Source organism: Pygocentrus nattereri, chromosome 6, assembly GCF_015220715.1.
Source record: "Pygocentrus nattereri isolate fPygNat1 chromosome 6, fPygNat1.pri, whole genome shotgun sequence".
Taxonomy (NCBI): Eukaryota; Metazoa; Chordata; class Actinopteri; order Characiformes; family Serrasalmidae; genus Pygocentrus; species Pygocentrus nattereri.
This window is the reverse complement of record NC_051216.1, coordinates 16,911,391-16,939,364: the sequence shown is the minus strand read 5'-3', so window position 1 is coordinate 16,939,364 and position 27,974 is coordinate 16,911,391. Positions and strand designations below refer to the sequence as shown.

The following is a 27,974-nucleotide window of genomic DNA, read 5'->3' as shown; positions in this document are numbered from 1 at the left end:
GAGCACTGTTTATGGGCATAACACAGGTTAGAGTTTAACCTGGCACACCAAAACATTTAACTGATAAGATTTTACAATCAGCTCAATAATGAACTATTACGTCAAGGCTCCCTTGGTAAAAATAGGTAAAGGTAAAGTTTCTATGTTTAATTAGCTGAAACTCAAACAGAAAATATGCCAAGAAAAATATTTCATTACTTCATTTAATCTAAGATAACAAAAACATTTATCAACAGAATGTGTCACGATTATTGTCACCACTCAAAAGTCTAACTGACTTTTGTTCATTTTGTAACTAAAGCATTTGTTTCATTTAGATTTTTCTTTTTTAAGTTCATCTTAGTGTTGAGGAACTCAGCAGTCACCCATGACTGTTTTGTGGGGTTTAAATATGATGTGACATAGGCCAAATTCTCCTCTATACACAAATGAAACGTCAAAAGTATGTTGACCCTCATAAATCAGTCAATGGCTATAGACATAGCTACATGCATGAAAATATCCATATCCAGTGCAATATTTGTTTAAAAAAACTATTTTAAAAGTTTAAAACAGACAGAGCTGTAGTAAACAGACCTGGAAGGGGACCCTTTTTCATCCAGAGGCACAATGAGGAGATTGGATAGAGAGGTGAAAATTTCTCCAAGTCAAAATGGTCACCAAGTCAAAAAATATTAGACACTACCCTATACCATGCTTGTGTTGATGCTCATGAGCATGCCCATTCCCACTACAAAGCCTAAAAAAAAACATGTACTTGGACTGTGTGAACCTCTCAGTCCATGCCCTGGCTCACCTGGCTGTGGGGGAGCAGGTTGGTACAGCATGTCTCCAGGCTGCCCACACTGTAGTGAACCTGCCCCACCCTACAGTCTAAGAAATCAGATGCCGCTAATATGCCAACCAACTATTTGGAAGGTGTGCCAGAAAAGGTCTTTTATTTTATCTAACCACAAACATAAACATTTGGAATTCACTGGATTCTGCAGGAACTTTGACTAGAACTGGGATGATTTAAAAATTGAGCTTTTTGGCAGCAAACACTCAAAGTGGGTTTGATGTAAAAAGAAGGATGGTTATACAAAAAAGAACTTCATCCTGACTATTAAGTCTGGTGGAGGATCTGTAATGTTTTGAAGCTGTTTTCCTCCAAAAGCCCTGGGAATTTTGTTAAGTGGCATTATGGACTCCATGAAACACCAGATTTTAAATGAAAATCTGGCTGCCTTTGCCAAAAAGCCAGGATCTTATAGCTGCTTTAAGATCTGTGTACTATGTATACTTTAAATGTTGTACAACATGTTTGCTAGATTGCTAGAATGAATGCACATTGTGCATTCATCACATTGTGTTGTGGTAAAACACACAGTACAAGTGAACATTACAAGTGAAAATTAATTAAGAATGAATTCAATAATTAATAAAAACACCAAGACAGTAAAGAGTTAAGTAAAAACTATCTTCTTGAAACAGGTAGGTGCATTTCCTTATATCATGCTACTTTTTGTGCATGATAGATACTCAAACAGGGCTGTGGTTGAGTGTCTATATCAAAAAACTAGTCAAAAACAAAGTGTTAATAAAAATTTAAAAAGTATCAAAGCTTGAAAGAGTGAAGTATCAAACTTTGACATGTATTTAAAACCAATATTTATTACTTGGCAACTGGAGACACCAAAGAAATAACTGCCTAGAGACACAAACACACACCCATATAAACACGTGGTGCTTCACTTTTGAGGATGTAATTTTAGTAAAGAAAAAGAAAGAACTGGCATTCAGTCTGGTGAAGAGAACATGGTCAACATGTACAGAAAGCCGGACATACCGGTCTAAAGGCATGTGAGGGAAAGCACCATCCTGTACTGCCCTGATCACGCCATCACTCCTCTGTAAGATGCAATCGCATGTGTATGCAAACTAGCTCCGCCTTTCCGTCAAATCCATTACTCACAAAAACAACAAACCTTCTTCAATTCCATTTTGACCCATCATACTGTATTTTCACCACTGACTCTTGGGTAAGTTAGGAAAAGTTGGTTTCGTTTTCAGTAAGGTTTTATGGAAATCAGTCATTATTTGTTTATCTCAGGGAGTTGCATGAAGAGGAACTGATGAAATGTGAATTTTTAACTTATATGAGGTAGAGGAAGAGAATATGACAAGATCATTAGAGCTGTCAGGAGATCGTGAGTTCGGTCCCTGATGATGCCATGGCCATCTGTGGCCATCTGTGCCATGCTAGAACTGGCATTTTGCGTTCTCCCCATGTGTTGAGCTATTCCATGATGTTGTTAGCACCAGTTTGCAATGATGCAGTGGTGATTCATGTATATGGCAGGATGCTTGTGCCTTTACCCTCCCAGACTGGTAGCTTTGTGTGATTGGGGGAGGCCCAGCTAGATGGTGGAACTAGACATGACTAAATCGAGAGAGAAAAAAAAAGAATCACAGTGGTCGCAAATTCCCCAATTATTATTTATCACACAAGGAACGGGAATTCACCGGACATACTTGATTATACACTGTGCAAAAGCCAGAGACCACTCTTCATGTATTTAATTTCCAGTCAAAACAAACAGTAGGAAGCAGAAGTTAGTATAATAAAAAAATTGAGACTTATTATTCAGTAACTACAGCGATGTCAGAACAAACTGACTGAGCTGTTCTTAGGTTATAGAAATGTGTTTTAAAACCTTGGCCATTGAACAGGTTAACAGATGTTTAAACTGGAAAATAAATGAATAAAGTTGGGTCTACCCATGCACAGTACTGTTAATACTGTTTAATAGTGTATCAAAATTCAGCTCTGGCTTAAATAATGCTCCAAAGTCTTTTAAGCATAAAAGATGGACCAAAAGGCAAATGGACCAATAACTGCAGATTTAGATAACAAAGCCCTGTAAGTGCACAAATTTTAATGATTAACATACAAAATTACACTTAAATTACACTGAAGTACCAAATCAAAGAGTTTCACATAGCAGCAAATTAGTGTGTATAAAACAGAAACTCCCATCAGGTATTAAGGCAGATCAGACACCAAAGGGAAGTAAACTCCTCGCAGGTAATCTCTGAGTCCCTTAGAGTTTCACCTTCCCAGCAAGAGAGCTGGAGGGGTAGAGGCGCGAGAAACGGCCCAGGGTCCAGATAGGAAACACATTCCTGTAGGATGTGTAGCTGATGGCACAGCTCTTGTTGAAAACGCCAGAGATGTTCTCCTGCAACGGTGGAGAAAGTTCTGTTTGTAAAGGCACTTTCCAGTTAAAAAAGGACAGCAAATAGATTAGGAATTAGGAACAGCAAACAGTTATGGAATAACTGAAATTTGGGGGAGGACCATGCCTCAAACCAATCTTACACCCTATAAACTCCCATATCTTCCTTCTATTTCCCCCCAACAAGGTTTTCCAGAGGTTCAGCCTTCTAGTTCTAAGTAGAAGCCGCTGAGACAAAAGCCAAAGCCAAAGTTCCCTCCCTCTACTCATTGTACCACCATATGGTAAAGGAATGCAAACACAAACTGTCCTTGAACAAACAAAGACATGAACAAAGTAACTCACTTGTGGCCAGTCTCCATTAAGAAGCTGTTTGTCAATCAAAAGCTGTATTCCATGCTCAATCACCTTTAGGTCAGGGTACCTACAGAGGAATGAACCAATGAAAAAGTTGAGTTAAATGAACTATAGAAGCCTATTTCTCAGACAGATTCAGTTAGTATTTTGGGCTGTATTATCACCTGACAGCCATCAGGCCCAGAAGAGCCCAGCAGGTGTTGTGGATCTGTGAGTTTTTGCTCTGTACGTAGCACCTCTGTTCACATGACTCAAAGTCCTCTCCCCAGCCTCCATCTTCCATCTGCTTAGAGAGCAGGAAGTCACAGGCACGTCTCACCTCAGCACACACCAGCCTGCCGCACACAGAAGATACACTGAATGCATGACTGAATGAATGTGTGGAGGATGATCTGATAGAGCTGTTTAGATGAACAGCCATCACTAACTTTCCAGAAGCCCAGAAGACAACAGCAACAAACAGAAAACCCTTCTTGCAAAATCTTCAATTGCATGAAATCATGAATCTGAACTGAAATATGTTCACCATACAAATCCATGAGAAAGAAAACTACTGATGTAAACAAAGTCATTCAGGGTGGTTTGATGAGCATCGTTCTAGAGAAACATGCAGTTTTGGTGAATCAGGAATCAGAAGTCCAAATGACTCTAAAACTACAACAATAACAAAGTTATTACATGAAATTATTACAAATAAGCTGTGTGGTGCCTTAGGCATTGTTTACATTGTTTACATATATTCTGGCCAAACATGATTTTTGAAAAATACATTCATGGTGAAGAGGCACATGCATGTTGTAAGGAATAACAGTACCCTGTAATGTTTTTTCAGGTTTACCACTATATTAAAATGATCAACATTACATACAAAATCTCAGAATATGTGTAGCTTCACTGGTCATTTTGGAGAGCAAACAAATTTTTTTTTATTTGTGTTGCAGCTCCTGATTCCTATCACCACCACTGTAAAGAAGTCTAAGCTTTAAAGTTTCTCTACAATGCAAAACAGAAGGCTAACTCTCAGGTGCTTTATAAGTTCAAAACATACCCATCGTATCCATCCCGGAAAGTGTGACCCATACATGCAAATGCCTCCAGGCCAAACCAGACTCCATATGTAAAGCACACACCCCATGAGCTGTAAAAGATACAAATGCAAAAACTATAGACTTTGTACTTTAATAAAAATCGTCTGTTGCGTTGATGAATTACAGAATGCAACAAAGTTAAAGTACATATACTGAATCAACACCACTTCAGCAAATAACTATAGTCCAAAGTACAGTAAAATAAAATTTCTCTCTTCACAAATCAGCACTACATTGAAGGTGCAGGCCTACCCTTCCCATGAGCCATCAGGTCTTTGCATCCTCCTGCAATAGTCGAGCCCCTGCTGAAGCATGTTCCTATAATAACATATTAAAGCTTAACTCATGCTGTGTTTTGCCGTCAGTTTCCTAACATGTTCTGTGAACTGGTGCTGCAGATGTACCTGATCTCCTGCGCTCTGTGCTCAGGGTAAACATGGTGGAAGTGCTGCAGAGCTTGCATCGCAGCTGAAGTGCACTCCACGTAGGTGTAGTCGATCATGATGTCACCTGTTACAGGATACAAAGTGATAAAAAGCCAAGCTGACAAATAAAACCAAAGGCAAACTGAAGATCTTTAAAATACTGAAGAAATAGTGCACAGGAACTCTAATATATATACACTATTACATGCCATTATATATGCTATTATACACACCGAGTTGCCAGTTATTTGGCACCTTTTACCCATATGTTACTTCATCAGGTTGCAATGACACTTTCAGTTATGTTTCATGTACTGCACATTAGTACATATAATTAAACAAGATGATATCTTGGACTCCTGACATTGCTGGGATTTTAGCTCATAATCTGTTGACAATAACACAAAACCTTAGAGAGCTATACCACTTATTATCCCTGTGAAATCTCCTTTTAATTAGACATGCAGTTGGTCAGTGTTCTTTAACAACATCTATGATTTGCCAGAAAAGCTTATTGATTTATGCCAAATGTATCATGATGATGATATCATATTGTCATATCAGCTCTAATAGGTACATCTACAGTACTATGGAAATATCATTACTGTGGTGGTATGTTGGAAAAAACACCATAGGACCACCACTGACCAGATATTACTTGTGTATGTCAGGAGGAGCACATGGAGCCTCAGTATATTCATAGTAAATTAGGCTGCACATTTTCAGAAGGCTTGGGATGCAAATTTGCTTCATCAGGAGAGATGATCTTACCAAACACTTCTGAAGGATTGAGCAGTTCCAGCAGCTTTCCTCCACGTTTGGTCTCGTAAGTGGCAAAACCCCCATCAGCATTTTTCATGCTCAGAAGCTTGGAGAGAGTATTAGATCTGGCCTTCAGTTATTATAGCCTCAAGCTCTGGAAATCCCTACTGAAAATCCTAAGAGGCAGCAACATTCCACTAAAAAGTACCATAAAACGTACTTATTTAATACGTCATTTAAAGGGGATTTATTTTTACATATATATTTGTACATTATTGAATCATACAGATAAACAAAGTTATTCACAGTGTTCTGATGCGAGATCGTTCATTGCAACAAAACTGATTCTGAATTCCTTACAGTGGTGGTGATAGGAACCAGGGGTCACAATGTCAACATTGCAAATATAGCCAACACGTTTTCTGTGTTTTTCATTTGTAATGTTGATAATAGTAAAATAGTGGTAATGTCAAAAAAAAACAAGTTATATTTTATATTAAGTTTCATAATCATTTAATATACTGACTTTGTGAGGCATTAAACTCTCCAGACAACTTCAGATTTACAAAGACAGAACTGTTTCCATCATTGGTGGTGATAGAAACCAGCGAATCTTTGTTGACTGACTTGAATGACTGTTTACATCTTAACCATTTACTTATTTTTACAATTTTCAATAATTTCTTATTTTCTCTGTATTTTACTAAATGTTAATATTATTAAAGCCGTACCACATTTACTGCATCGAAGAGTCTCTCTGCAGGGATGTGATCTGTAATAAAGGTGCACCGCTCCTGCAGTAACATCACTGACTTGAGCCCCTCTGCAGTGCAGTCAGCCACAATCCAGCCACAGTCACGTGTGCTGAAAGGAAAACCTCCCTAATCACACACGCATGCATGTACACACACACACACACACACACACACACACACACACACACACACAATTAACTTACAGTTACACTAAAGCTCCAGATCCACTTCATTGTTTAATCGTACATGAAAGCAATTGGTACCTTGTTCATTTGTCTGTAGTATTTTTCATACTGTGGCGGGTTCTCTTTAATCTGAAATGAAAATCTGATCAGTTCCTGGATTCTCAAAAACATCATAACATTACTATCAAACACAGTGATCTTCTTCCTGGTCACTTCTGCATTGGGACATGACTTTGATTCATGCTTTATTTCATGTTATGCTCTTACCTGGGTTACATTAAAGAACTGGTGGGCCTTCTTTAAGGACTCTGTAAATCGAGGGTTGTCCTGGGCACCTGCCTGCACACCCAAACAAACTTTTTAAGAGACACTCAGGCCAGCACTACGGTGCCATGTTTCTGATTTATGAGGTTCTGATGACGTGGTTTACTATTCAGTCACACAAATATTGTAATAAAATAATAAAGCTTCTAAATACCTCAAGAAATGCTTGTGCTGCAAAGGCAGTGTCCCATAGCTGAGATCCATTGGTTCCCTGTGAAATTATACAGAAAAACATCACAAGCGCAGATCGGATCTTATAAAGAATAACTATATATAACTATATATATATATATATATATATATATATATATATATATATATATATATATATATATATATATTGTACAGCATGATGATTGTGCATTGGAAAAGTTTTTACGAAATTTTTATGAAGCAGAAACTAACCTGCATTTTCATGCCATCAATGCCTAACCTGCAAACAAATATCATCAAATCACTGTTTATGTACCTTATAAATAACTACAAATTGGAAAAACAATAGGTTGGCACAAGCAGTTTGAGATGTCCTGCTGGTCACTAACCAGAGGTAGTCTTGGATTCTGGACACATGCTCCTGGAAGACTGCTGATGAGGGTCCATCAACATGCCAGCGTACCAACATATTAATGGTCTTTGAAATCTGAGGGTGCAGTCAGGGTACGAAAACAATTAAATAATAAACATTTTGGCCATAATATATCTTAGGACGAACATAAAAACTAACCATAAAAATACATTTATGAACATGTTTACAAGTCCAAAGTTATCACAGACATTTCAGTGACAACTCAAACGCATTCACAAATGAAGACAAGATCCTGAACTGTCATATATGTACACCGACGGGACACTTCATTAAAACCACCTCCTTGTATCTACACTTACTGTCCATTTTATCAGCTCCTCTTACCATACAGGTGCACTTTATAGTTCTACAATTGTAGACTGTATTCCATCTGTTTCTCTGCATACTTTGTTAGCCCACTGTTTTTTTAATGGCCAGGACCCCCACAGGACCACCATAGAACAGATATTATTTGGGTATTATTCAACACACCTACATAGGCATAAAATGTTAAAAATGAAGTATAAAAATAAATCCAGTAGGACCCTAATACTCCAGTCGTTCATCATCACAAGTCTCACACAGTAGAGCTTCTTCTTTTCCTACTGTAAGGCTCTCTCTACTGGCAAATATGTGTAACAGCACGTGTCTCAGGCTGAGCACTAATGGGTCTACTTTAGTCTCACAGCATAGCAGTAAATCATGGGAAGGTAAACACAGGTATTATTTGGGTGATGGGAATCAATCTCAGCACTGCAGTAACACTGACGTGGTGGTAGTGTGTTAGTGTGTATTGCGCTGGTGTGAGTGGATCAGACACAGCAGTGCTGCTGGAGTTTTTAAACACCTCAGTGTCACTGCTGGGCTGAGAATAGTCCACCAACCAAGAATATCCAGCCAGCAGCTTCCTGTGGGCAGCGTCCTGTGACCACTGATGAAGGACTAGAGCAGGGGTGTTCAATCTTATCCACGAAGGGCCAGTGTGGCTGCAGGTTTTCATTCCAACAAAGCAGGAGGTTATCCGATCAGTAGTTTGAAGAGCGAGACCAGCTGATGAAACAAGTGAAGTCAGGCGTGTTCCAACTTGTTTGGAGTGAAAACTTGCAGCCACACTTTGCGGATAAGACTGTACATCCCTGAACTATGACCCACTCTCTAACTCCACATCTACAAGGAGGCCCAGCAAAGTATGTGTATCTAATAGAGTGGACAGTGAGTGGACACCGTTTAAAAACTCTGTCTCACCCACTTGTATCAGTGCAACACACACTAGCACATCACCACTATGTCAGTGACTGCAGCGCTGAGAATGATCCACCACTCAAATAATATCTGCTCTGTGGTGGTCTTATGGGGGTCCTGACAGATGAAGAACAGGGTAAAAGGGGGCTAACAAAGTATGCAAAGAAACAGATGGACTACAGCCTGTAATTGTAGAACTACAAAGTGCTCCTATATGGTAAAAGCAGCTAATAAAATAGAATAGAAACAAGGAGGTATAAAGTGGCTGTATATTACATACAAAAAAGGTAAGGGCAAGTGCATCTCCCAAAATGTATCCAGAGTGTTAAAAGAGTTAGCACATTTAAATAAAGTGCAGCAATTTTAAACTACTTGTCTTCATTCCAATGAGTTGGGCCAATCATGTTATTATCATTTCATAATTTTTCATCAACAACATTAAGAAACAGCAGCATCATGTAAACACAGGCAGCTTTGAGAACTAATAGGAACATACCAAAAAGTGTTTTTTACAGTGGGATTATACACAACATGTTAAAGAGGTTCACATAGTAAGAGCTTACCGGCCCAATACTGATGCATTTTGTAAAGCGATCGTCCGCTTTGATGTGATCATACAGCTCTTTCACTGCTTTCTCTCTCAGTGCTGTGCTGTGATGAGCCTCATATACATTCAAGATCACTGTGGAACAGTTTCTTTAGCACAATTCACTGAATACTGAACAACAGGACTGTATAAAAGAAAAGAGATTAATCAAAAAAGAAAATAAAGATGCACTTACAGTAGGCGACAGTGAGCAGGTTGCTGTGGGGGGTGTAAATGTCACAGGCTGCTACGTTGTTCCTTTGAGCAGGCCAGTTAATAGTTGCATAGTCCTGTACATACAGCTCCTGTAAATGAATATCAATGGTACATTGTGAAACAAAGTATTTTTAAATAAGGAGCACAAGTGTATCTGAGAACAAACCAAAACTGATTCCCAAGATTTTCTCCTTGTATGTTAACAGTGTTCCAAACTGAGCCAGGAAAGTCTTGCATTCTTGCAGTTTCAGCCGTTTGTACTTTTCTTCTTTGTGTTGTGATTGTTCTGATTATGTTTTTGTTTTATGTTCTATTTATTACAGTCTTGTAGTCTTTTTTGCCTTTGTAAATACCTGTTTGTGTTGTTTGTGTACTCACTTCATGCAGTCCAGACTATCTGCATTCCTGCTACGTCATCTGGGAATGTTTTTTATTTAGTCATACGAATTTACAGGCGGACTGACATCTCCACAAGATGTTTATTTTTCAATGTGTTCACTGATTTGTTAACATGAATTGGAAATCATAATGCTTCTCCTCCTGGTACTGTGATGTATTTTGAAATGACACCATATAACTTGTGTTTAATATGACCAAGGACATGAACTTGCATGGTAAAACAGATCAATTTTGATTTCAGGTTGATCTACACAGACATAAAATACTAAAAATGAAATATAAAAGAAATCTGGTAGGACTCTAATACCCCATTAACAGCTATTACAAGCACCACAAAGCTTCTTTTTGCTACTGTAAGGCTCCCTCTACTGGTGAACGTGTGTGACTGCACCTGTCTCAGGCTGAGCACTAATGGGTCCTCTTTAGCGGCCAGTCTGACAGCGTAGCAGTAGCTCATTGGAAGGTAAACCTGTCTGCAGTGGCACCATAGGGTGGATGGATGTGCCGGCACCCACGCAGGAAACAGCCTAATTGAATTTCAACATGACAGAATCTTTTGATCAAAATACATGTCTGTGGACAATGCATCATCATTTTTGATGAATCATGACAATGTGTGTTTACCACATCTCTGGAAAGAGGGTGTTCATCCCTTCCCAGCTGTAAACATTTAGGATGGCCAGCCAGAATTTTCCCCAGGATGGTATTCCTACAGCTCCCCCTGTGGAAAGAAGCACAACTCATTCATAAATAAAAAGGTGCATTTCAATCCTACTTTTTCAGTAACAGCTCACTGCACGTTGTACTTCATATACGCTACCATTCAAAAGTTTAGTATTACTTATCACATTAACTATATACTGTATTTTAGTAAAGTATAGTATACAGAACCATTTAAAAAAGGTTCTTTGAAGAACCGCATACAGGTTTTCTATTTTACAGAAGAACCATTTCATCATGCAAAGAACTATTTTTTAAGGAACATCGCAAGACATTATGTCTTTACAAGTGAAATTTTCCATGTTCTGATCAACATATCTAATATTTCTCACCATGAGACTGTTGTAGGAATATTTGAAGATTATTTTCATCTCTTTCTGGGTGTTTTTCTTTTTCATCAAAAATTTTTGTAATATCTCTTAAAAGACACAAAAGCATCTACCAACAGATTACGGCAATTTGAGGGGATAAATTGGAATAAAACAGTCAAAAATTTGAAAAAAAAAGGATAAATAATCTGACTAATGATTATAATATGAGTATATTTAAGATGATTTTCACTTGGCAAGACCTCATTTATTTAATATTTTTAAATAATTTTTGGGAACCCTAATTGCCTATTTGAAGTAATTTAAACACGTCTTTTACTATTCTCAAATCGTTCTGGATAATAATTCTTTATTGTTGATGCTACACAGTTTCCTTAAGTTAATGGAATCATCTACAGCTTTGTCTGTCATTCTGCAACACATCTGGTTTAAAATTTTCAAAAAAAACTTTTGAGCAACACTGTATGAGTTATGGTCAGACCTTTGCTGTGTAAGTTGTTTCTTGCCCGCACCATATCTGGGTCATCAGGCCCAACCCCCAGGATTCTCAGTGTAGTGTAATTCAGGGCTGTGCCAAATACAGTAGACTTGTCTTCAATATGCCTGAAATATAAAGATGTTATGTTTGGGTCATGTTGTCTGCACAAATTGCAACTTTCATGTCATTTTTCACATTCATCAAAATGCGTTCATTTTTTTTAATATAAAACAGCCACTCGTGATGCAGAAACCCTTCAGAGATCATCCAGAGTTTTTTGTGAAATCATGGATGTTAATAGAGAGTTTGCTGTAGTAATAGCCTCTACTCTTGAGGATTTGACAGCATCAGCAACAAGAGCATTAGTGAGCTCAGGTACTGACGTTGATGATCAGTTCTGGATCAAAAAATGCCAGTCTAATTCGTCCCAAAGGTATCGAATGGAACCCCATCACTCCAGAGAACAGTTCCACCGCTCCACAGCCCAGTGGTCGGGGGCTTTAGACCCATGTAGATGAGACACAGTATTGTGTGCATGGTGATATCATGTGTGACTGCTCCAGAGCATCCCATTCTGTTAGCAATGCTTTTCTATGGAGATTACTTACTGAAGAGAAGGGTCTGGATACTTTTGGACATTCTGCACTTGAATTACCTGGAACATTTATTGTGAGCTACTGTAAAATCATACTTACAGTCCCCATCCTCCATCTGACAGCTGCACAGAGCGCAGATACCTCACCATCTCTTTTTTATAGGCCTCTGGCAGGGAGATGTTAGCCACGTGGCAGGTTATAAGAAGACCTGAATAACACAGCAAAACATGCGCATTCGCTTATATCATATCATGAGATCTTCCAAAAAAGTAAAATAACTCCAGCTCATGTGAGACTGCTTTTCCCTGACACATTTATTAGTTCAGTACTTCATCGTACCTGGAAGCAGGAAAAGTGGTCCACCATAGTCTCCAGCCCAGTGGCCATCCTCAGCCTGGAGCTGACTGTAAAAGTCCATGCCCTTCAGCGCAGCTTCGACAGACGTCTGAGCAGCAGAGGATGCTGGGACAAATTCGCTCTGGGGAACAGGACCAATCATTACATCACATAAAAATTGTCATTGGTTTTAATGATATATCACAATCTTTAACCCAACAAAAACCGTACCATATGCTAATAGTTCTGATGAATATGTAAAAATGCCATCTTTTTAAAAAATGTGATGGAAGTAAACAGCCAGTTGCATCCACAGGAAAGCATGTGCACAGGTGTTTACAGATAGAAGCTGAACAGTGAACAGTCCAGCAAAGTGTGAAATGTAGCTGGATCAACTAGCTACAAAATATGTTCTCAAATCACGACATTAAAACTAGAAAGTAGGTATTTTCAAATTGTTCTTCCAAAGCTCATTACAAATACATGTGTTCATACATGTGGTCAGCTTCCATTTTTCTGTAGGGTTATTCACGTTGGTCACTTCTGTTTACCGTGTCTAGACCCACTGAGTGAGCCTCCAGTAAGCTCTGCTTCCTCTCCTCAGTGTCCTCATCCTCCAGATAACTCCAGGTCTGCCTGCCCTCCTCGTTCCTGAGCCTCCAGCAGGCCAGCTCTGTGGCTGGATCTGTTTTATAGGGCCCCCCTCTTCTCCTGAGACTCCTGAGTGAAGCGTGCATGATGTGTTTAATATAATGGAGATAATGTGCAGTCGTATGCAAAAGTTTGAGCGCCTCTGGTCAAATTTACACGTTTTGTTGATTTTGTTGAAGTGATAATAAGTTAACATCCTCTGCAGAGAACACACTTCTCTGTTTATTTGCTAGATTCAACATATTAGAAAAAAATGTGGCCTGTACAAAAGCACGTTTTGATTTATTTAATTTTTTTACAATATATTAAAGAAAATAAATATAAATTGTGCAGTAAAAAATAATAATAATAAGTGCCATTGTTGTAATTAAAGCATTGAAAAATAATGCACATAATGTAAAATCAGTACAATTAATAATAGTCATTTACAGAATGTATAGTTAACTAACACACTCAGCACGAGCAGATGATAAAATAAACAAGGTAATGGAGGCTGCTGTGAGAAAATACATTTGAAACATGGAGCCGATTACAAAATGCAAAAATGTTTATCTGACATAACTGCAGAAATGTTTTGCGCTGCTGTCAGAAATGGAAAGTGAATTAGAGCGAACACTTACGTGCCTTCCGTCATCTTCGGACTTTTGTGATTAAACCTCCCCAGACGTTCAAATCTGAGGCAAGTTACCATGCGAGACCGACGCTCCGCCACACTCCGCCAAATGCTTTATGGGCAATGTAGTTCATCATTGTCCTTTTCTTAATAATAAAACCTACGGCGCGCTCTTATCGACACTACACTTCCCATCTCGCTCAGCGGTGCCTTCCGACACAGCTTCTGCATGGAGAGATATGACCAGAGGTTCGAGCATCCAATCAAAATGAGGGGGCGGAGAAAGAGGGGTGGTATTCTAATTGACGTCTCAGATGAAACTTTAACAGGGGGAGAGGTGGTTGAGACTTACTCATGTTTAGTCAGCTCTGTGTGTGCAAAACGTTGATAGTCGTTAATATTGCTGAATATTTTCAAATTTGAGGCCATATGACAAACAACGAAGCTATAAAACACATTACTGTCCTGAAGTGTGAAAAACATCAGTTACCCTTTTGAGAAATCACAAGAAACTAACACCATTTACAGACCCAGATACACAGGCATTTTGCTATATTTATGCTTTTCTGAATGCTTATGATCGTATATGATAACGTTATTTATGTACTTGTGAGCAAGCAAATTGACATCCTCAGTTCCATATTAGTTCTTAATTCAGTTTCTTAATTTTATTAATGCACAGTTTATGGCATAAAAACATTGTTTTATTGGTCTCCTGAAAAATATATATATCTTAGACACTGGATAATCCTCACATGCCAAAAATATATTTTTCATCATTTCATTATAACCATGGTAAGGCATTATGTACACACATGCACGCATGAACAAAATGGTCAAAAAACAGCCAGCCATTCCTAAACTTTCATTTGGGCATCATATAAATGAATTAACATGTGTAGCACTCACATTACTTTAAAACATAATAAAAAGTTTAAATTTGAAAGTGGCTCCACACATATTCTTTCATAATCCTGACAAACTAAAAGAAAACATTTTCATGACATCAAAAGTAAAACAAACATTTAAAATGAACACAGATTCAATGATTTTGACTCAAAGATAAACCAACCATTAACCAAACATCAGGAAATAAAGAACAGTAACATGAATTTTTCAGTCTTCTATGATTTCCAACAGGCCTTTTAGCTTCAGACTGCATGCAAGCTCCTCTTCATGATTTGCTACTATCAGCCGATCAAGCTCCGCCAGCCGCTGTGTTAGAGATATGGGTACATCTTTTCTACAAGTGGAAGGAACCTTCTCTACATGGTCATCTGTTTCCATCTTCTAAAAAAGTAAATGCACACACACAAATATATGCCAGAAAACAACAACAACATCATCAACATCAACATCAACATCAACAACAACAACAACAACAACAACAACAAGAGCATAACACTAGCTACAGGTCTTTGACAATCCTCAATTATCCAGCCAGAAAGACCCTTTTTTTTTTTTTAGGGATTTTGGGCTGATATATTTTTCACTCCTGCTGCCATCTGTGAGTACATAAACATATATAAAATGTTCAAACTGAGGCTGCATCTACTTGCATCAACATTATGGAGAAATACAAATTTATTTCTGTAGTTTTACAAATGCAGTAAAATACAAATTTGCAGGTACTTCAGTGCAGTAGTCCAATGATGGCTAAATGCTCTGCTTTTCTCAAGCATTAAAAAAAAAAAAAAAAAAAAAAAAAAAATTCACAAATACTGGTTGGAAATATTGGTCAAACTGTCCAGTGCTGATAATTTTTAAAGAAATTATCTGCCAATACTGAAATAATTTAAACGTCATGGTGTGTATCTACTTTTAACTTGTGTTTTAGACAATTTAGTAAGTTACTAAATTACACATAATGTACCACATTTGAGTCCTCAAGGCATTTTAGAACCTTTGAGCTTAAAACATACTTCACTTTGGCTTATAGTAAATAAGCACAAGAAGAGTATAGATGAAGCATGCTGTGCAGAATTACTGCCCAAAAAGTGTAATAAAATTTAGCACTTGTTCAAAAATGTAGAATTTGCCCAATAATGTAAAACTACTGACAATCCAATACCTTATTACATTATTGGATATTAGGTACATTTTCAGGTGGACTATAATTAATGTCTTATTATTGGGTTTTGATACCTTTTTGATAAAGTGCAAAATTCTATCCAAGTTTTGGGAAATTATGACATATTGGGCTCTACATTCCATCTATTCTGTACCAGCACAGCAGAAGTATCCATGGCTGCAAGAGCAGTAAGAAAGCAGAGTAAAATATAAAAAGAAGCCTAAGTATACCTGTGTGAGGAAGGTAGTGGACACAGGGGGGTGTCGGGAGGGAGTCAAAATCTCAGGCACAGATAGTAGTGTAGAAGGAATAAATAGAGGCATAGAAGCAGAGTCAATGTGATCCACTTCCAACCAGCGCTGCAGCTGCTCCTCAAATCTAAACACATAACAGAAACTTCAGGATGTTTATACAGGTGATAGGCCAAATCTGCCACCAAATTAAAAAAAAAAGGCTCAAATAAACTGTTCCACATTGACAAGGATTCCCTAAACAATTTGCATGCTTTAAATGCTAGACTAACCTCTGGCTCTGAGCTCTCTCCTGCTCAATATTCAAAAGCAAGCGGTGGGGTAGCAGCTCCTGTGCAGAGGGAGTGTGTGTGATGTCAAGCACAGAGGGGCTCTCCTCTGGCTCTATCCAACTCTGGAACAGCCTCTGTCTGGGGAAGTGTGCCGCTGGGGACAGAGTCTGCCTGGAGCTCACTTTTGACCTGGGGGGAAAATAAGAATTATTAACACAAGAATTATGTCAAGCTCACTGTATACTTTACACAGTTAGATTGATGATCATTGATGCACATGACCATATAGCATTTGTAGAGTTTGGTGGTCATTTGACCACAAAGTATTTGTACAGTTACAGCAAATGCGGCAAGAGGCTGACAGGAAGGACTAGAGGAAATGTGGGAAGCACTCCTTTTGTCACAAAATTAGATCAGAACTGGGTTACTTGAGACATTTGTAAATGCCAGGTTGAAACAGCTTCGTGTCCTGCCTGTGGTTAGATCAGTCGAGATGGCTCTGTGAATACCTGGCCTTAAAAACCAAAGTGATGCTCCATTAGATACAGGATTATAAATGATTTCATTTTTGAACCAGTCTAACTCCTACCACATAGGAGCCAGAAAACAGGACTTTACAAAGGCAATTGCCCAGCTCCAGTAGGTACTAAAATGTTAAAGTATTTGGATTGGTCAGGTGTGCATCTACAGTTTCAGATTCCTACCTGTCTGTGTTCTGCTGTTTCTCCCTATGAGTGCGTTCCACAGCTGCCACCCAACTCTCTGGAGGCTTAAAGTCCTTCAGCTGTTTTTTGAAATAGTACACCAAAATCTCCCCATTGTCATTAATGGCATCTATAGCAGAAACAGAAAGCCAGGTTAAAATGGGTCCAGTCTCCAAACAAAACAATTTCTCCAGCTCATACAGGGTGACCGCACTAAACGAATCTGCACATACACTTCATGTACATTTCTATGATTCTTAAATTGTCTTCCTCACCCTTTGCTACAGGAGTCTCTAGTAACTGCCAGTCTTTCATACGATGCTCTATGCAAAGGAATAAGATGTCATCCCAAGGTATGTGGTTAAAAGGTCCAGCATTTTCATCACCATCCTTTTCATCTTCAATGTCTGTCTTTTTGGAACGCAGATTTCCAAGCAGGTGCTCCAGACGAGACATGAGGAGGGGCTGGCTCTGGGAAGAGCTGGGAATCTGGGATACATACTGAAATATGGATGCACACAAACGGGGCCACGAAGCTGGTGGAAGAACAATATGATGTTTTCATAAAAAAAACTAAATCATGCATTATGTAAAGTCAATGCACAGTGGATAACTTAAAAGTGCAAAGTGCATAATTACTTTTTGCAAGTAGCCAACATTTTTTTTAAACATTCTAAATAATCTTTTCCAATGTAGATTTCTTTTCTTCCACTCCAACATCTACTAAATTTGCATGGATAATAGCCAGACCAATTTCTTAGACTAATAAACTGGATGAAACCCAAACTTTCACGAGTTGTGCTAGACACTAGACCATTTATAGTTTTGCTTACATGCATGCCATTAAAGACTGATTTAACCTCAGTGAGAAACACCCTCTTCATGAAACAATTAAGTTTATAAACACAGAAGTACAAGTTTCCTGCAATTTGAAAATATCAATGCTCCTTGCATCTAAATGTGAGGTATGCCCCCCTTGCTGTCATTACATTACAGATAGTGCTGCAAATTGTCACAAAAACTCTGTAGTAGTCAGGGGAGTGGTCAAAGTGTTTATACGTCCAAATCCTATCTTGAAGAGCCAATATCGGCCTGGAACACATATTTTGAATCACACTTTGCTTTTAGGAGAACTAATATCATAGTGGGATCCTGACAACCAGACGGTATAGTTTACATGATCAATTCTTAAATTACATTTGGCTTAGAATAGTTCATCAGGTGGATATGTATTGCAAAAAATCTCTCAGTGATAAAATTTTAGTACCATACATACCATTTTGAGGGGGAAGATCCCACTCAGGGATCTGCAGGCTCAGGATGGCTCTTTTCAGCCAGTCCAAGTGCTGTGGAGAATTCCAGTCCAGGTGAGGCACAAGGTCTCTGGTCTCAGGTAGAGAGAACTCAGGTGGTGGCCAAGACACACCGATCAGCCTCTCACAGCTAACCAAACCTGCCAGATAGGTCAGTACGCTGTTATACAGCTGGATGATGGCTATTGCATCCTGGCATGAGAGACCTGCCTGCATACGCTCCTGCTTGTCATGGTGGAACCTGGCATGGAATTCACGGCAGAGCCCTCCTTCTACAAACTGGAGCAGTGGCTGAGATGAAAGGACTGTAGAGGCTGGAGAGTGGGCTACCAGCCAGCGAATTGCCTCACCAATCTGACCAATGAAACACAATTTACTCAATATTTACTTATTATAGAAGTACATACTGTAATATTTTCGATAAGTCAGAGGTCAAAAGATCAGCCTTTGGAGGTTCACTGTCCTAAAAAATTTAGCTCAAACCACAACTGGCAACGCTCCAACTAACCAATGTTTTTGCAGCAGGTCTTTATGAGTTAGATGAGGTGTTTCTGGAGTTAGAGCTGGGCAGATAGAAGTAAGTTTATAAAGAGAGCTGGTTCTGTTTTAGATTCTTTTTTGTCCATATGCATTTTTTATAGTAATTTCTTAAGACTCATTTTTATTAAGCTACTTGAGTGAACTGAGAGTCCAAACAGCTTGATAACACTGACCTGCTGAGATCCCTGGAGATCACTTGTGCTTCCTGAGACACGGATGAAGATGTATTTTGAGATGAGCCCATCATTAACTAAGGTCTTTAGCTGAAGAACTGTAGAAGACGACAGTCGACAGAAGAAGACAGACAACAGAAGAAAACAACATGAATTGTTTATTATAAATAATCTTCTCCTAAGCTCATAAAGAATATTCAAGTCATAATAAAACAAGAGGACATGCCATCTCCCCATACCCACCTTCCTCTAACTTCTGATCAGTAATTGCTTCCTCCAACTGGCCAGGTATGACCAGTGCCAGGGGCAGTGCAGAGTTCCAGCCACTAGCCTCTTGCACCTGCTTCAGCTGAAGAAGAGCAGACAGCAAAGGCACATCCTCATCACCCTGCCCAAGGTCAGTGAGACCAGTGCTGGGCAGATGTGGCAGCAGTAACAGCAGGGCGCTGGTGCCCAAGAGTTCTTTCTGTTCCTTTAACTGGCTCTGGCCCTCCTTGCTCAGAGGCCCACGGCTCACCTGCACACAGATGACACGTACAGTTGACAGTCCAACAGAAATGCATTTGCTGGGTGTTAGATTACAATATAACATATATAAAAATTAAGCATAAGCATATTTGGGGTTTATTAGGTTTATTAGCATAGTAGGTATATGTAGTTTAAACTTGTACTATCAAAAGTCAAGGCCTCACCTTTACACAGACATGAACTTTGTGGGTCTTTTGTCCAATATCTCTCAAGGTGTTACTGATGAATAGAGTTTCCAGTTTTCCTTCCACCTCTGACATGACTCTGATGCTCTCCTCCATCCTCTCTCCACCACCCATCTTCACTTCTAGCCATTTTGTCAAGGTGCTGCAGAATAACCATCACAAAACAACATCACTGAGTACTGAGCCCCAACAAATGACATTGGTTCCATGTTCATTTACCATTTTTCTTAAATCATAAATGAATGATTCCTATATGTTTTATAAGTATTAGCATAAGTATTAGCATTTCTGTGCAACATCAAGTACCATCTTTGCATCCAGTGTAGAATATATTTGGGAATATATCTCGACCATTGATCTACAGTTAAGGACAAATAGTCTTGGTATTCAATATCCCTAATACCTGGTGGCAAAGCTCATATCATTATCTTGATTGCTGGGAAGCAGAAGAGAAGCTTTCCAGAAGATTCTCTCAGGTGGACTGGGGGTGCTTTCAACCACCAGTGTGGGTAGATCAAGAGGATTCCACACACGTTCACTGAATTAAAGGAAAACACATTCATTGATCTGTCTGACAATGCACTATGTGGTTATGCACAACTACATAAACCCAAATTCTCCCACCTTAATAACAAATTATAGTAGAAGTTCACTCTCATCTGATGGATGATGTCGCTCCTTGTTTTCAGTAATCTGCAAATGCATAACACAATGACTATTAATGACATTATGACTAATCATGCTCCTGACAATGTGAACAGTTACAAAGATGATGTGGTCACCTTGTGCAGGACACAACCATGTTCCCTGCATTACCCAGGCTGATAAAGCCCTGAGCGAGGGTGTCCACACAGGGAGCAGATGGAGCACTAGGTGCCAAGGCTTTCAGCTTGAAACGAGGGTCCACACAGCAAGGGGCCGCAGGGAAACCGCGCATCTGTCTCTTTAGCTGTCTGCGTACTGCTACCACGTCACGCCACCTAAACATAGATTCACAATGTTTATTATATACCAAAGTCTACAGTTCTGGAAAGCCCATAGCAGCAGCAGAGATGATATACACACTCTGTCATGGAACATCGACAGACAGAGCAAAAGCGTTCACCTCTTGATGAACTTGTGTATCCGTCGTAACTCCATATCTAAAACCTCTTTTCCAAGCTGAGCGATTTCCAAGTCCAGCGTCTCCTCCACCAAGTCATTACATACCTCCTCTGAGCAACGAGCCAAACGTGCAGCCTTCTCCTCCAATGCAAATCTGTGGGGAAGAAATTTTACATTTAATTTCTACATTTTCCCATAACATGCACTTTGTTACATTAAACCTCTGTAGTACAACAGTTGACCATACTGTGGAACAAAATTCATGCTATTTTCAAAGTTGTTTAATATCCGGCCAAATGCATAGAAACTAACTTTCTCTCTCCATCAGCTATTTCTTTGGTGTACTGTGTAAGGACCTCCTCAATGATCCCAGCACACAGCTCTGAACTCAGCTTATCCAGAAAAGCCTCATGTTCTTGTCTCCGCCTGAAATCAACCACAGAAATGGCAGCAAGTGGTAAACAGGACTTGTAAGGTGGCATTAACACAATCTGCAATTACATTAGGAACATAATTTAACCCAGTATCACCTGTATACTTAATAATTGCCAGTTGCTGAAGGAAAAACAGAATACGAAAAAGAATATAGGGAATTCTTTGCAAATTAATATTCTTTCACACACCTGGCTTCTTCCAGCTTACGTTTCTCTTCAGCAATTCTCTCCTTTTCAGCGGTGATCTCAGATGCTGACAAATCTTTCAGCATCTGGGCAACAACCTCACTAAGCACAGTTTCCAGCTCATTCTCACTCACACTGCAGACAAGTGTAGGGTGTCAAGATATGTAGGCTCATCACAATATTAAAATCAGACAAGCTTAGTCATGTAAGGTTTTAGATAATGCATTACTCAGATGTGGATTAAACTAACAGTCCTTGACTATGAATAATCCTTCACCATAAACTTCTTGAAACCTTTAGTAACACATTCAAACTTATGGCATATTCTAACCAATGATGGAGTACACCTACTTGAGAGCTACAGACACATATTCAGCCCCAGCTTTAGCCATGTCTGAGACCTCAGCCTCCAGAACTTCTTCCATCATGGAGTCCACTTCAGCCATTAGATCCTGTAGGGGCACAGAATGGACCTGAGAGCTTAAAGCATTTTTTGACTACAATAACCGCTTCTGCAGATAAGTTATTGAAAATGAATTTTAAAATTGGCATAAATTAAACTGTACTCCTCCAAGTGGAGGTTAAGTGCCTCACCTGATCAGTGTAGGCTGGCTCTGGTTTAGAAGGAGGCGATGGGGGTCTGACAGGTTGAGGCTGTATTATGGGCTGGAATATCAGATCTGGGTTCACTGGCAGCCCTGGTACTGTAGCCTGGGATGACTCCCCAGTCTCTGCTGTGATGCCAGGCTGGCACAACTCCACTGCTGTAGGGGGCTCAACAAATATCCTTGGCTCTACCAGTAGCTTGGATTTAACCTCCGGCCTTGGTTCCATCTCAACCAGGGGTTTCATTTCCTGTCTCTGAGGAAGCACGTCCACTGTAGAGACAGCACAACAGTTAATCACTTTGTACAGTCATAAGCTATAGACAAAATCTCCCTAGAAGAAACACATTACCGGGACATAATTAAAAAGTAATATTATTTTGCCTTGATTAATTTTATATAATTGATCTATTTTATATTTTACTCCTTCTACTGAAGAATTTGACAGCACATATTATTCTGTCTACCATTTTTACATACTTTTTATAGAAATTAAAAATCCGTAAAATGGAAATAACTTTTTAAAAATAAAATTTCTCCCAATATTTCACCCAATTTATTGATTGCCACCAACTCACTAGGTCACTTAGAGTGAATTATCACAAAATTATATCCTTCCTCCAAGACACCTGAAGCAACACATCTCTGCCGCTCATGCATTTTTAACAGCTAACAGAGGCCCGAGTTGGTTAGCATCAGTGTGTAGAATGGAGAGAAATAGAGGGCCACACAACCATCCAGAGGGAGCAAGGCATGCTCTCTCGAACCCTCCCGACAACTCAGAGAGCCATGACTTACATGTTATATAAGGAGAATTTAGTTGATTTTACAGCACCTGTCACTGGCTCAAAGGGAGTTGGGTCCCCTCTGTATTTGTTGTTCGAGTCGAAGCTGCAAACTGGAGTGTGCTGCGGTGGGTTGGGAAGAGGTCCTCCATTCACAACCTCCCCAATCAGCACCAACCTCTTCTTCTCGATGGCCACAGACTTCCTCTGTGGCAGAGGCAGATCTGGCTCCTGATAGGCTGTACGGCTCAGCTCAACCATGCTGTAGATATTACACACATAAAAGTGAAAAAGGAGAAAACATTTGTGCAGGACACAAGCAAGCGCCGCATTACCCCCAACATTATAAAAATAGTTACTTTACATTATATTACATTAAGTTGCTTAATGTAATATGTGGACAAGAATATTATAAACGCCTTTACCCTTCAGTGACACTGAGCCCATACTGCTGCAAAAAATCAGTTGCTTCAGAAGCACTGCGGAACATAAGCATTCGGACTAGGTCATCCACAGGGAAGGTGGTGGACCTCTGAGAGCCCACAGTGTACGCTATATTCAGGGCCTTCAGTGCAGAGCGTCTCACCTATTCACACAAAACACACAATATATTCACTCTAAACTAATTCACTCTTTTTCCTTAACACTGAGTACATGTAGCCTAATATAGTTGCCATCTATAAACACCTGGGCTAATGTTAGGGCATAAAAGGCACAAACCTGGTTAAAGTATCTGTGAAGAATGCAGCTAGCCAGATAAGATGCTGCATTTACCAGCTTGAAGAACCTGACAAAGTTGTTGCTGTTGAGGGCTGCAAAAGCTTGTACTGCAAACTTCACCGCTGGTGAGTCCCGGACCTCTTTACGAAACTGCTGCACCTCCCTTTAAGGCAACAAACACCAATTTGCATAAGGTAGTTTTCACATCATAACAGGTAATACACATAAGACTACACCCAAGATTATTTTCACAAATACTGAAGAAAAGGACCACACATAAGGCATGATCATAGCCAACAGCACAACACTTTGTTATTGCTAAATCAGAAACATACCGAAGAATATCTCCATCATTAAGTTTGAGCAGCACATTGTACTGGCGGAATTCAGCCTCACGGGGGCAGTACACTTCCTTAGTGGCCAGATCCTGATACATTTCCTTCAGGCTTTGAAGGCATTTGGTCATGTTCTCGTTATTGATTTTGGCATCAAAGGACATCATAGGTTCCTCACATAGGTGGTGGGCACAGTGGATGTGGAAGCGAGTGCACTTTTCTATGAGAGACACAGTTGTTGGGTCGCAGAGATGCTGCTGGGTAATGTCCTATAAAGGCAAGCAGCAAAAATGCAGACTAGATCATTTCTGAATTTAAAAATAATATTAACAGGAGAAAAAACATGTTATCACAGACAGGAAAAAATATCAAAAGGATCATAAAATGATAACAAATAAACCACAAAAAGCAGGAAAAAGCAGTGAAGTGCACCTTGCGAATTCCTCTGGTTCTGTTCCAAACAAAGTCATACCAATCACGGCAGTTGCCTTCTCCCTGGTCCATTATCTGAGTGACCAGGTAGTCCATGGTCATGCTCAGCACTGGCAGAGGTCGCAGCTCATGAGGGAGAGGCTCCTCCTGGTCAGCTGATGATCTGCTGTATTCTTTAATGGCAGCACAATGGTCCACCTGTACAGCGGAGAAGAATCACTAATTTTATTTCCTTTCAACATTATTGATGTTCAAATTTATGCTTGCATTACCACCTGACAATGATCTCATGGTACATATAATTTGTGTAAAAGGAGAAAATTAGTGAGAAACCTTTTCTGTCTCTGAAATGAGCTCAAAGACACTGAGTTGATTGCGGGTTTCCCTCATGTAGCGCTCCTTCTCTGGGCACATATCAGGACAGGTTCCCACAAACACTTTGGACATATCCAAGTCTGTTCTCTTAGGGCGAGCTACAAAGAGAGAAATCTTCATTAGCTTTCCACCAGTCCAAGTAGAAAAGCTCAGTACATATAAACAAGCTAACAACAATGCATCTTTACATTGTCGAAGGATCTTGTCTTTCTGCTCAAGGAGACGATACTTTTCCTCTGATGTCTCAGCCAGCTGACCAATCAGATGCTGAAGGGATGAGGGCAGGTTGATTGCCGGTCGATCCATGCTCTGTCCCATTGAGCAGACATCCTGTTGTGATTCACTGTCAAACTGCAGGGTTTTTGCTACATTGGGTTTCTTGGCAGGAGAACTGGAAGAATAAAACAAGTTGGTTAAAAAAAAAATTAAGGTAATTAATAATACATTGTATTATGACATGTGGGCAACAAGGCTAAATTCATGGATAAGCAAGTTAAGGTAAGGTGATGTTAAGCTGAACAAATACAACACTTTAAGAATACTTTAAGCTGAATAAATTAAATCATGTTAAGTTGGCAGCTTTGTTGACATCAAATTCATGCTTTTTACATAAATCATAAATCACTGCACAGTTAAGTTACCCTTGAGTGAGGGAGCCAGAGCTGCCGACCACTGGAGATCTGGGCAGAGGTTTTCTGGAAAGTGGAGTGACTTGAGGAACCACTGGTCTTGACTCCCCTTCTGCAACTTCCTTGACCTCTGAAGGTCCTGTTGCTTTGTCACTTGGACCTGAACAAATAAATATGCCAGGATATTTTTAATTTGGCAGAATATATCAAACAGAAAAGGAAAACTTCTGTGTGGTCATACTGAAGTCAAGATCTGGCAAAGAGTTATCTGGCTGGCTTTGCAGCATATGGCTTAAAAATCTATGTAATCACTTACTTTGTTTCTTTCTTTGCCAAAAGATTTGGATTTCACTCCCCTGGAAATGTTTACCTCTCTTTTTTGCCTTTGCAGCTGATGCCTGAAAGAAAGGTAAAAGATGGCAATAAAAGTCTGTGGACTGTAAGATATTAATGTGAGAATGATCCAACAGATGTTGAACATACTGATGAACAAAATGACCAAATAAAACTCACATGATCGAGGAAATGCACAATGGCAAGATTTTTTGCAGGTTTGCAGTACACTCTCCGCATTTTCCCAAAGCGACCAAAATGTTTCTCAATTAGGTCTTTCCGGTTGAGGGTGGGTGGGATTCCTTTGCACTGTATAGCAGTGGCTTCAGAGGGAGAAAGACCACCTAGGCTGTCAGTGCTCTCCCCACGTTTAGCCCTTCGGACTGGGGTGATTATTTCAGGTTCAGGCTCTGGAGCTTTGAAAGATATAAGTCAGACTTAATACACTGCAACATCACTATGGAAGCTCTTTTCACAGAAGCATCAAAGATTATTATTTTTAAAAATGTTACATGCTAGTTCTGCCTTACAACCTTAAATAAATATACTCACCTGGTGTCTCTGCTTTTTCCATAACATGTCTTATGGGAACCAGAGCTCTGGGTGGAGCGACTGGTATATCAGCATTAGGAACAGGGGCCTCTGGCCTATCCTCATGACTCCAGTCCACAGGGTGATCTTCTTTCTTGATCATGGGAGCCGATGTCTTCATCAGATCACTCAAAGCATTTTTGAACAGTCCACCAGTAGGCCCTCGACTTCTAAGTAGGGGGCGCTTGGATAGATGCCTTGAGGCATCACCTCTACCTTGAGGCTCATCAACTTTGGAACTTTTTTCTTGGCTTGCATCAACAGGGTCAACAGGCTCTTCTTTCCGTTTCATGCCCTTTCCAAAACTACCAAAAGCTGTCTCTCCTGAGCTCTCCTCATCTCCTACTCTCCCCTCAAGGCTCTGTGCAGATTTTGGACCTCTGAATAATGTTGGTTGGCCAAAAGGCATACTACCAATCTGAGACATCTTAACTTCTGTCTGGGGATGGAGGACCTTTGCTGAGAAGCTGAATGAGGAAGAATTGCTGGGAACAGTGGTGGGTTGAGCAGCAGTGATGATGCTGCTGCTACTGGAGGGATTTGCAGGTTGAGAGAATGTGAACTGGAGAGAGTTTGCACCAAGTGCCTCTGTCTGAGAAACGTTAGCACTTGTGACTGAGGCAGAGGGGGCTGCTCCAGGCTGGGAGAAGCTGAAGCCCAGAGTGCTTGACTTTATACCTGTGAAAGGTGAAAAACCAGAGCTACTAGGTCCACTGCTGTTTGAGCCACTTGCAGTTGGCTTGGCTAAACTCAAAATTTCAGGAGCAGACTGAGAGTTGGAAGGCTCTGGACTGACGCTGAAAATAGGTTTGAATACAGATTCGTTTGGTGGCTTAAAGCTAAACTTTGTTCCAAAGCCACCAGTCTGAATATTGCTTTGGCCACTCATAGCAGAGGTTGAGGTGGCAGTTGGCAAAGAAAAGGCTGATGACTGACCAAAAGATGTTTGGCCAAAGCTAGGCTGAGATGCTCCAGTGCTGATGGAACTAGCGGACAGTTGCGAGTTACCAGAAGAAAGGGCAAATGGAGACGTGGGGTGTCCAAATGCAGAGGTTTGACCGAACGCAGAAGTTTGTCCAAATGCTGGCACATTACCAAAAGCAGGAGTTTGATTCTGTCCAGTAGATGAAGGAGATACTCCAAATCCAAGTGTCCCCTGACCCAAAGGTGACTGTCCAAATGCAGGTGCTTGAGCTATGGAGGAGAACGATGAGGACTGTCCCAGCCCACCACTTTGACCAAAAGAGGATGTCTGGCCAAATGATGGTGTTTGACCAAAGCCAGATGATTGTCCAGATGCCTGTCCAAAACCTGACTGCTGGCTGAATGTTGAAGGCTGGCCAAATGTTGATGTCTGTCCAAAGCCCACATTTGGTGTTGTGCTGCCTGTGCCCTGCTGACTAAATGACTGAAACATGCCACTGCTCTGACTGGCGTTACTGGGTACCTGAAAGGCACCTTGCTGCCTACCGAAGATATTAGATGGATTCATTGTAAACAAACAAAAAAAACCTTACAACAACAACAATACACTAAAACACACTGCAAAAGCCAACCCTATAT

The 27,974-nt window shown here is 39.9% G+C and overlaps 2 protein-coding genes across 2 annotated transcripts; both read right to left on the bottom strand.

Annotated features, from left to right (window-relative positions):
- Positions 1–1,678: 1,678 nt before the first annotated feature.
- Positions 1,679–13,976, bottom strand: lss (lanosterol synthase (2,3-oxidosqualene-lanosterol cyclase)). The gene is made up of 22 exons (XM_017691466.2): positions 13,853–13,976; positions 13,133–13,301; positions 12,585–12,723; positions 12,345–12,453; positions 11,653–11,774; positions 10,747–10,843; positions 10,514–10,649; positions 9,704–9,812; positions 9,485–9,603; positions 7,657–7,754; positions 7,520–7,547; positions 7,269–7,325; positions 7,058–7,129; positions 6,869–6,919; positions 6,582–6,731; positions 5,860–5,956; positions 5,068–5,173; positions 4,916–4,981; positions 4,624–4,713; positions 3,740–3,910; positions 3,564–3,642; positions 1,679–3,221 (listed from the first exon to the last, which is right to left on the bottom strand). The coding sequence occupies exons 1-22, from the start codon at positions 13,921–13,923 to the stop codon at positions 3,084–3,086; spliced, it is 2,274 nt and encodes a 757-aa protein (XP_017546955.1). The 5' UTR covers positions 13,924–13,976; the 3' UTR covers positions 1,679–3,083.
- A 551-nt stretch (positions 13,977–14,527) lies between these two features.
- Positions 14,528–27,928, bottom strand: LOC108423943 (minichromosome maintenance complex component 3 associated protein). Its single transcript, XM_017691631.2, has 28 exons — positions 26,373–27,928; positions 26,001–26,236; positions 25,804–25,885; positions 25,500–25,647; positions 25,047–25,249; positions 24,817–24,956; positions 24,484–24,681; positions 24,052–24,320; positions 23,717–23,879; positions 23,422–23,582; positions 23,047–23,258; positions 22,201–22,484; positions 21,958–22,058; positions 21,610–21,741; positions 21,299–21,412; positions 20,988–21,140; positions 20,665–20,862; positions 20,507–20,575; positions 20,286–20,420; positions 19,862–20,024; positions 19,413–19,686; positions 19,170–19,267; positions 18,420–18,810; positions 17,419–17,679; positions 17,144–17,273; positions 16,440–16,628; positions 16,147–16,294; positions 14,528–15,135 (listed from the first exon to the last, which is right to left on the bottom strand). The coding sequence occupies exons 1-28, from the start codon at positions 27,901–27,903 to the stop codon at positions 14,962–14,964; spliced, it is 6,357 nt and encodes a 2,118-aa protein (XP_017547120.1). The 5' UTR covers positions 27,904–27,928; the 3' UTR covers positions 14,528–14,961.
- Positions 27,929–27,974: the final 46 nt, after the last annotated feature.